This window comes from Crassostrea angulata, chromosome 8 (genome assembly GCF_025612915.1).
Source record: "Crassostrea angulata isolate pt1a10 chromosome 8, ASM2561291v2, whole genome shotgun sequence".
Classification (NCBI taxonomy): domain Eukaryota; kingdom Metazoa; phylum Mollusca; class Bivalvia; order Ostreida; family Ostreidae; genus Magallana; species Magallana angulata.
In genome coordinates this window covers 41,167,834-41,178,782 of record NC_069118.1, presented here as the reverse complement: position 1 = coordinate 41,178,782, position 10,949 = coordinate 41,167,834, and the positions used below count along the sequence as shown (strand labels likewise).

At 33.2% G+C, this 10,949-nt stretch overlaps 1 protein-coding gene across 1 annotated transcript; it reads left to right on the top strand.

The window, feature by feature from the left end:
• Window positions 1-5,764: 5,764 nt before the first annotated feature.
• LOC128158933 (neuronal acetylcholine receptor subunit beta-2-like) lies at window positions 5,765-8,636 on the top strand. The gene has a single exon (XM_052821924.1). The coding sequence runs from the start codon at window positions 5,838-5,840 to the stop codon at window positions 7,047-7,049; it is 1,212 nt and encodes a 403-aa protein (XP_052677884.1). The 5' UTR covers window positions 5,765-5,837; the 3' UTR covers window positions 7,050-8,636.
• Window positions 8,637-10,949: the final 2,313 nt, after the last annotated feature.

Genomic DNA, 10,949 nt, shown 5'->3' with positions numbered 1-10,949 from the left:
CGTTGCGAGCAACGAGGAGGTCTTCCGTCCGATTTAAGAACTTGAGATAGATGTATGACCTTGACTTTGCTTTTTAACAGCTACACATGATTTGAAAATTATGAAAGACGTCTTCATTCTTAGGACAGAGACTATTTTATTTCCGTTGTAAGCACTCTGGTTGAAAACATTTAGGTCCCTCTTTGTTCCAAAGTGAGGGACCATCCCAATTTTTTTTCTACCAAATAAAGAAAATTATTATCCTTAAGGAAGGAGTCTTTTCTGGTTTTCGACTTGTCAAACGTAAATTTGATTAATTGTTCATCAAATCAAGATGAAAGGAAATTAAAATAGTATATTTTTCTTTCTTTTTTACTATCATACAACTTGGCATAGAAAAATGTAATCAATGTTTAGAATGGAACAAGGACTATATTTTTGGCGTAGGAAAATATCACATGTTGCGCAATTCAGAATTGCTGCAGATTATATATATATAATGAGTCTGTTTTAGCATTTTAAAAACAATAACAATAATGTTGGATTTTTTTTACTAATGTGAACTAATAATATGATACTTGGGTTTCAGAATATGTTTTTAAAATATGATTTGCCTATCAAATAACATTTTTATAAGCTTTTTAAAGCGCCCATTCTATACGTTGATTTTTGTGAAAAAATCACTAAAATCAGTTTTTCTCTCTTATGAAACGGTCAATATCTTAGCTTTTCTGTCAATTTATATCTTTATATAAAGTCTTCATAATACATAAAAATTAGAAATATTTTATTATTGGTAGCATAAAAAAATAATCAAAATTTCTTCAAAATTTAAGAAAATTAGAGGAAATGCGGGCTAAGCAATATCAATTTTAGTATAAATATTTATTCCAATTTAGTAGTATAAGCTGATAGGCACTCTCATGGTCTATGATTTCATTGAAAATTTGAATCTTCAAATCTTAAACAAATGTCTACAGAACTATAAAGAGCTAAACTTATTTTTATCACTCTTTACGTTGAGGAAAAAGGTAGTGACCTTGACCTGACCTTTATCCGAAAACAAAAAGGTCAAATTTAATTAAACTGATAGAATCATTAAGTAATATGATCCGTTTGACTGTGTCAAAATTTCATGCATTTCTTATTATAAGAAGTATGTTTGATAATAAAAAGACTCCTTCCTTAACACATTTATTCAACAAGTGTTTAAAAATTTGATTCTATTCTTAAGATATTTGGAATGTCCCCAATTTAAGGGGCCAGCTCCTTTTTCTTGATATTAAATGAAAGGAAATTTAAAACTAAACAGATTTTGTTCATCAAATATTAAGACATTCGTTACTGTTTATAGATATCTGAGATAGAGTTTTTGTAAGGGCCGATCCCTGATCTCCTTCTATTGGACTGTTTAACGAAATTTTGATGATTGAATACTGTTCAGTAGCTCATTTTGAACATCTTTTCTTCTATACTGCTTATCAAAATATTTTTCCTTTACGAGATATAGGTAATCAAAGTCTTGATATCCTGACTGCTAAAAACCCTTAATTACGTTGCACACGATAAAAATATTATATTGTATTGGTACATTACAGGTGGGCCCCTTTTTCTTGGTATTAAATGAAAGGGAATTTAAAACTAAACAGATTTTGTTCAATATTTGTTCAACAAGTGTTTAGAAATTATATACATGGGAAAGAAATATTCTAGGAGCCGACCCTATAACTCACTAATGTCTCAGTAAAGTGCTATCGATGAAAGACTTCAGAGCCCTTTTGGCCCCTAAATTGAGGGGGCAAGCCCCTTTTTCTTCATGTCAAATAATGGGGTTTTTTTAATATGAAATATATTTTGTTCAATTTGTTACCGTTCTTGGGCTATTTGGGAAAAAAACGTTTTAGAGGCTGGCCCTTATATCCTTATCGGGCCACAAAATGATATTATAATGGTTGAATTTTGTTTGGAACATCATTATAGGGATCTTTTATTCTATATTGCTTTCCAAAATATTTGTCCTTTTGGAAATATAAGTGATCGTAATTTTGAACCTCTGGTCCCTTAGAACCCCTAATTACGTAAAGCATGGATTTTTTAATTATGTATAGTTAAATAAATGTAAGAATATTTTGGCTTCTTGAGCCCCTAAAATGAGGGGCCAGTCCCTTTTTAATAATGTCAAATAAAAAGTATTTTGATATTAAATATGTTTTGCTAAATAAATGTTTGGAAATTTGTTACCGTTCTTGAGCATTTGGGAAAGAACTTTTTAGGGGCTGGTCCCTTATATCCTTATCGGGGCCACAAACGAAATTATAATGGTTGAATATTGTTAAGAACATCATTATTAGCATCTTTTATATTGCTTTTCAAAATATTTGTTATTTTTGTGATATAGTTGATCAATATTTTGGACTTCTCGTCCCTTAAAACCACTGATTACGTAACGCATGATTTTTTATAATGTATAGTTAGATAAATTGAAAATAAACATTTTTGCTTCTTAAACATATTTCACAATATTTCTCAGTAATGTGTCATGGAAAAAAGACCTCAAAGACATTTTGGCCCGTAAATTGAGAGGACAGCCTCTTTTCTTAATGTCAAATAAAAGATCCTGTAAAAAAGAATTTTATTGTTCTACATGTCTTATCAAAATATTTTGGATAAAAATGACCCAATAAGAAAACCGAGAAAAATCACTACATTTTTTATATTTCAATCTTTGGGTCCAGGCGAGCTTTTGTGCCTTTTGCGCCAGACATAAATGATTCACTTTAGACAAACCTACAATTATTCATCTACAATTCCTAAAAATTTGAATTTGATATCTTTTGTCGTTTAGGAGGAGTCTAGAAGGAGAACTTGCGTGCACAAAATTTGTAAGAAAAAAAAATAATAGGGAAGAAGTAACCGAACAAAAACAATGAGGTCTTCTGTTGGAAACGGAATAGTTTAATAAGTATGGGGTGATTATTTTTGGATGTCGTCGATCCTTTGACAAACCAAGCCACCCATGCGAATGTTATTGTCATTTAAATTTAGACGACGTGGTTTAATTTGACCTTTTCAGTTTCGCAGTAAAAATCGTGCCTCGTGTTTATACAGTCATTTCATGCATATCTTTTACAATTTAATGCTATGCTATGGTATGCGATTTTAATGATATGCTATGAGATTTGTATGGTATGCTAAGAGATTTGTATGCTATGCTATAAGAAATTGAAATGAAGGGCTTAATGATATGGTATGGTATGCTATGGTATGCTATGAGATTTGAACAAAAACGCCTCCATACACAGAAGAGTTCCCACACATTTCGAAGTTAAATAATAAGAAGCCAAATTTTACAACAAATCTAGTATGTAAACATTTATTTTTTCAAATAAAAACATTTAAAACCGAGTTAAAATAATGTTGTATGCTATGCTATGGTATGCTATGGTATGATATGACGAATGTGATTCTATGAGATTGTATGCTATGGTATGAGATTCCAATGCTATGCTATGAGATTCCAATGCTATGCTATGAGATTTCAATGCAATGCTATGCTATGGTGTATGTTGTAAAAGATATGCTTGAAATGACTGTAGTCTATTTCCTGGAATCTAAGTACTTGTAGTCAAACATAAAATCTAGACGTTTATTAATATTAAACAATATCTCCATTGATTGGTGGATAAATTGAGCTCTAGTAATAAATGTGACAATAGAAAATATAGGGTTTTCTGCTCTTGCAACAATTAACATTATAAAAGGCGGTCCTTTCCTTAGGATTAATTTTCGATCCGCGCCTGACCTAGAAATGGCATCAATACTGAACAGACAATACTGTTTTATGCAGAATGTTCCTTGAAATGGGTTCGATATAGTAAGTTTTTTTTCCGAAACAGACACACATTCATTATATAAAAAGCATGGTTATGTACACCAAAAGCATCAAACATGGCTATGATTTTATTAGGCAACCCACTGTTGATATTTTCAACCAGGGTAGAGTGGTTGAACACGAACGATAACTGTTTTCTGAATATTATTAGTTAGGTTAAATAACCGCTAGATGATACAATGAGACATATCTTTTCTAGCTGCAATAATCTAGCCCTCTCCGATTTTCTATATCTGATGTTTACCGGAGAGGGCTACAATTCCACAAAATTGTTTTTTTTAATGCGGCTGACTTTTATATTTGACTTCCTTTAGATAGAATGATTTTTAATTCAGGTTGAACAAATTAACTGTATATAAAACAAAACCAGATACAACACATCAGCATGTTTACCAGTCGTCTTTTTCAGCAAACATGACAGTTCTCGCGTGATTTTATGGGATGTACGCTTGGAGTTTTGATGGGCTTGATAACGTGAATGTCAGAGTAAATAATCGATCTTACCTCGTTATATCACTAAAACATAATTTAAGGAAATGGTATATAATGGAAAATTCATATTTACTGCGTTAATTATGTTTAAAATAGGGGAATTCCTATATTCAGTTCAAGATCTGCTCCTGAATTATAATTGGCTGTCCCAAAATAAAACCGGTCATGGTCAGTAAACATGGCGGACAAATTCAACTTTCGTTGTTGACATACACGAAAAATAACCGATATATGGACTATACTTGATATTTTTGGATTATTTTATGCCATAGACATCTATAACGTTTGAGTTCAGGAAAGAAATGCAAATGTTATTGTCATTTATAAACGATTTGAGACGAAATCGTTGCGGGAGTGAATCACTCCCGCACTTGCACCGTTACGGAGATCCTATGGAGTTGTAGCCCTCCCCCCCCCCCCCAAAAAAAAAAAAAATAATTTTTTTTTTTTAAAAATCGGGAGAGGGCTTCATTATTGCAGCTATATCTTTTCATGTTTTAATATAACTCAAAGTAGGATATGATATAAAAAACGACCAGAACTTATGTATTTTGAGATTACATGAACACTTATACTTCTGCTCGAAATTTCACAGGAACTGAACAAATCTCGGGGGAGTTTCCTGTACTCACATTCGAACATATCTGAATTTATTACATACTTTACAACGATAAAGAAAACTTTCCGAACACATTCGCAGGGGTGCAAGCAGTGCAAACAAATTATCTTACTTCACTAACGCGCGATATTCAATTTGTCTGCACCGTTATATGGCCGATGACATCTAAAAAAAAAAAAGCAGCCATTCAATGCTTAATTGAATGCTTATTGTTGAATGTCGTCGGTCCTAGAATACAGCTAGGCTGGGCAGAAAAAATTAAATACCACGCGTTTTCAATGCTTATCTTTATGTTTGCATTGATGTTAATTGTATAAAGCATTCTGTGTGCACTGTCGCTTTAAAGCCTATATATGCGTTTCTAGTCGATGACATAAAAAAGAACACCTACATTAACAGGTTATTTTGTTCGCTTCAACGATGAAAAATATATTGATTAAATATTAATTTGTAGAGAATTTTATTTTTTAGTTTTTATTTTAATTTAAATTTTAATCTTCAATAATAAATACATTTACAACAGAACGGATTTGCTCATACATCATAAAGGTCAGTACGATCTACCTATTGCAACCAAAAAAGGAAACAAGGTTTTAAGATGTACGTCAATAATTTCCCCCCGTCAAGTAATTGTTCATAGTAAAGATAAATGCTTTGTGAAATCAAAATGAATCATTAAGCTAGTCAATCTATGAAAACATTTTAATCAACTTTAGAGAAATTGATTATCAATAAACTCATTACTGTTTTCTTTTGTTTGCGGATTTCAAACCTATTAAGCACTTAACAATCAATTGGGAGGCCAAACTAGATAGTTGAGCAGTTGTAATGAGGTGAATACCTAAACGGGGCAAAATGCTGCATGTTGTGTCCTTTCTGGTCCTGTTTCCACCATTCTCGTTGGCCTTTACCGCGGATGAAGTCAAGAATTTGACAAAATACATATTTGCCACAAATGCCTACGACAAAAGCTTAAGACCGGCCTCAAACCAAGTGTCTCCGACGGACCTGAAAGTGTCTTTTAACTTGCTAAGTATAAACAAGCTAGACGAACTGGAGGAGAAACTCGTCACCACGGCGTACCTGACGCTTTCATGGAAGGACGAGTTCCTCACCTGGGACAGAACCGAATTTCGGATAAACAAACTAACGTTGCCACAAAACTGGGTGTGGAAGCCGGACTTTGTCTTGAAAAATGGTTTTACCGAGTTCAAAGAACTAGGCGGCTCTTTTTATTACGTAGTACTTGCATTCGATGGAACTCTTTCTTGGAAACCTTATCAAGTGTTTCAGTCACAGTGTTCCATTGACGTTACGTATTTTCCATTCGATACACAGACATGCAATATTCAGTTCACTATGTGGTCACACTATACATACCAGGTAACACTGAGTTCATCAAGCAGTAGTGTTGAAATGGATGACTACAAAGTCAACAAAGTTTGGAAAATCACGTCAACGTCACAAAACATCGACAATTCTGGATCCAACAGTATAGTAACATATACCCTAAATCTGAAGCGAAAACCTGGTTTTTACGTCGGAAATCTTGTCACACCGATTCTGTTTCTAGGTGTATTGAACATTCTGGTTTTCATCATTCCAGCCGATGCCGGAGAGAAGATGTCCTACTGTGTAACTGTAGCTTTAGGTTTCATCGTCTTCTTGACAATCATAAGCTCTGAACTACCGGCCAACTCTGACAGCACGCCGTATCTATCAAAATACCTACAGATTCAAATCTTTATGGGAGGAATAGCACTCGTCATTTCAGCGGTACAACTGCGGCTTCGCCATAAATCTGAGCAGCAGAAAGTATATACACCATTCAAACTTCTAGTTAACGCCGCATTTTGTAAAAAGTTTAAAGCCAAAGTATCATGTAAGGATAAAGCTACCCCAGTATATGAACAAAACAAGGAGATTCAGGACATGAAGACATATGATGATCCAATAACATATACCTGGAATGAGGTATCGTCCGCCATTGATTTTGTGATGTTTTGGATTTATATTTTCGTTTATTGCATAAGTACTATTACCATAATGACTATTCTTAAGAACTAATAAAATACAAAATTTATCTTGAAGATCGGTGATTATATGTATGCGTGTATGCAAAATTGTGTTTAAAATTCATTTTACATGTATTATTAATGGGATCTCATCGTTTTAACGTTCTTCTTAAGTTGCCCTGCAACACCCTTTCTTGAATGCAAGACATTGTTCTAGTTTTTAGCTCACCTGAACCGAAGGTTCAAGTAAGCTTTTCTGATCACCTGTTGTCCGTCGTCCGTCCGTCCGTCTGTAAACTTTTCCCGTTTTTGACTTCTTCTCTAGAACCACTGAGCCAAATTTAACCAAACTTGCTACAAAGCATCCTTATGGGAAGGGGATTCTAAATTGTTAAAATAAAGGGGACAACCCTTTTTAAAAGGGAGATAATTGCGAAATTGCGAAAATTGGGTGGGTGTCTTAAAAATCTTCTTCTTAAGAACCACTGCACAAAATATGTGCAATATTTACACCAAAGCTTGTATATATAGTGAAAATTCTAAATTGTAAAAATCGGGATCCTCAGGTCAATACTGGGGTCCCAAGAGGGGTTCAAAGTTGATTTAAAAAGACCAATTTATAACATAGAAATATACATGTATGAGGGAAAATGTTTTAAAAAATGTATCCTCAAGGACTACAGTGCTAAAATTAGTGAGATTACTATACAAGTACCCTAAGATAGTGTTGATTCTAAATTGTGAAAACCGTGATCCCCGGACTAATACTACGTACGGTTCCAAAATATGTTCAAAGTTTAACATAGACTTATATAATGGGAAAATGTATTTAAACTCTTCTTTTTAAGAATTACAATGCTACAGTTTGTCAGATTACTATGCAATCATTCTAAGATAGTGCAGATTCTAAATTGTTTAAAACATTTTTTCATTAAAAGAAGTATTCAAAAAAAAAAAGAAAAAAGAAATTTCCATGATAAGTGTATTATAGTTAAATTATCTGGAAATAAATGTGTATGTTTATCGACTAGTTTTTTGGTTTTTTTGGAATGTCGATCCCGACATCAATTACTCACATATCGGGATCCAAGTGATCGGAATCAAAGATCATAAATTCAAACAACTTCAAAAAGGTGTGGATCTTGGTTTTTACGAAGTTTTGATTCACAAACACAGAGTTAGGAAAGATAAAGGAACAAAATATAAAAATGGTTATGGAAAAAAAAGTAGGAATCATTGATAGACTTTGACTTGATAAGTCAACTATATATAGACTTTCCATGTTTTTTTTAGTTTAGTCTATAAGACAGATGATCGATGACATTGCAAAATCTAACATGCCTAATGTCCTCATCACACCTGCAATATTTTTATTTGATGAATCGATAAAGAAGCTTTTAATGATTGAAATACAAAACAGATGCCAATATCATCTTTTAATTATTTAACGAATATTTTTCAATTTTTTCAGTGAAATGGGATTTTTTACTGCAAATGGGTATTTCAGAGCTTAAAATTCAATCTCATTTGATGTGTAAAATAACTATGAATAAAAACATGCAAAAGATAAAATTGTTTCTTCTTTTTATGTATTGTTTAATATATGGCAAAATCTTGAAATATATGAGTTTTACAATATTTATTCAGGGTTCACTTCATAATAAACCCTTTCGAAATAATTAAAATGATACAAGGACTATTGTTCAGGTGAGCGATTTGTGGCCCATGGGCCTCTTGTTGTGGCTTGAATTTGCAAACTTGTCAAGGTGACGCTATTTCCCAGTTCTGATATATCATACCTGCCTTATATTGGCCGTTCGTGTCATTGTGATGTTTTTCGTGAAGCCTCTGATTGGTGTTGTAAATCCCTTAGAACATGTTTGGCCCTCTTGCCTCCCTTTCTGGCCAACATTTACATTCGTATTAAAAACATAATATGAGAGATTCTGGATCCTCTGACCACCCCTTTCTGAACTTTTTTTTTTTGAATTTGGTTTAAACTCGTCAACAGTGGAACATATTTGTATTCCTCAAAAGCAGCTCTTCACAATCTCTTTAAGCGAAGCGAGCTCTACCGGCAAGGCGTGTGTGAATAGAAAATTCGGACTATTTGCACATTCATTCAACGGATTTTTTTGGCGTCAGTAAATCGGACCAGTAATGCCTTGTTTTAATCATCCCAGTAGTTCCCTGTAATCATGGTGTCCCATTTCACACTCTCACGAGAACAAGATAAAAGATTTTGTACATGCATTGTAAATATACTGCCGACACAACGCAAATTCCATTACATAAGACTAACGGAGTTATCGTCCTTTCGAGTGACGTCACAATGGATTTCTTACACATTGATCCGACAGAAATTTTCGGCGTCAGTAAATTTCGACCCACAATGCAATTCCTCAATGTCGGACGATCTCACTAGACTGGATACCATCTCGCGAGAATCAAAGTAAAACTAATTTGAGAAACAGATAAATTATGTAATTTCAAGAACATAATGCTTTTAAGTAAACAAGACAGTATATTTCGCAGAGTTATTTTTTAAGGGTGTTTTCAAAGAGACAGACGACACTTGACCGACGTGAACTTTGACGTCACAATAAGGGGAAATTACTCTAAGTAGTTATTGTAAATCTGCTGAAATATAAATACCAAAATCTTCTCAAAATCTTGCAGAGCTAACGAATGGGGACATTTCTTCAAAGATAGGAAACAGCTGTAACTTGCTCTTATTTGGATGAATGCTCACATTTATTTTATTCACTATATTTACGGTAATTTCCAGGAATCTTTTTTAAAAGGGGGCGTGGGAACATCATTCAAAAATTCTTCGCAAGCAAAAAGAAAAAAATTCTCAAAGTCAGGAAAATTCTAATCCGGATGAAGAATTAGGAGTGCGTAGTATGCCTTTAGCTCTTTAGCTGCTCAATAGTGTCTTTATTTTCACTTCCATTTATTTCATGCTCCCGGGGAATCCATTTTCCTTATATGATCAGCAAGTTGTTTTTATACGTAAAGGACTATGTGCGGTTTTATGCATTTTTTGCCCCCAAAATCAAAGTTTTAGAAAGAGTTTTATAAATAAGGTGTAAGATAGTTGAAATCATATTGGAAATAAAGGTGTAAAAGGTTATCACCACAGTGACGTCATAATGTAGAAATGACGTCATGAAGATTGCATCATTTTGATAAATTGATGTTTTGTAGCAAAATATGGGTGTTTTCCGATGATTTTTCGACTGGGAAACATCGAGCGCAGGCTTGCTCAAGTACCATTTTTTAGTATAATGTGTGTAACTATCTGAAGAAAAACATGTGTTAAAATCGCATTTGAGCAGACCTGCGCTCTATACTTCCAAATGCAAAATATAGAGCAAAAATGAGAATATTTTCTATTTTTTGGAAATTTGCGGGAATTAGGTCATTTGGGTGACGTCATAGATAAACAGCGAATGAGCAATGATGACTAAAATCAAGATTAACGTTATAGGCATCCTCTATACAATGATTTGTGAAGATTTTATTTTTATACGATACTATTTAAAAATTGGTTGAAATCGGGGGCAGATATTTGACCATACCGCACATAGTCCTTTGATTTTTTTTAAACGAGGGAGGGGGGACTCTGTGATAAGTCAATTTTTTTTATGTAAGTTTAAGAAAAATGTCTGCTGCAAGAAAAGAGGAAATAAACTGTAATGTACATTATGTTAAAATCTTTATTATTCAACAACATTTAGATTTATCCGAGATAAATTGAATATATAAATAGAAAACAAAATCTTATGAATTATTAATGATGAAAGTTTACCGGAAAAAATAGGCGTGTTTATTTTATGCTGCATTCAAATTCATTTACTTTACGTCGCTAGTTTTATTCTTATTGTTTTATCATAATTCATTATTTTATCACATGCTGCGCTCGCCCCAACGGTCGCACCGTAATACA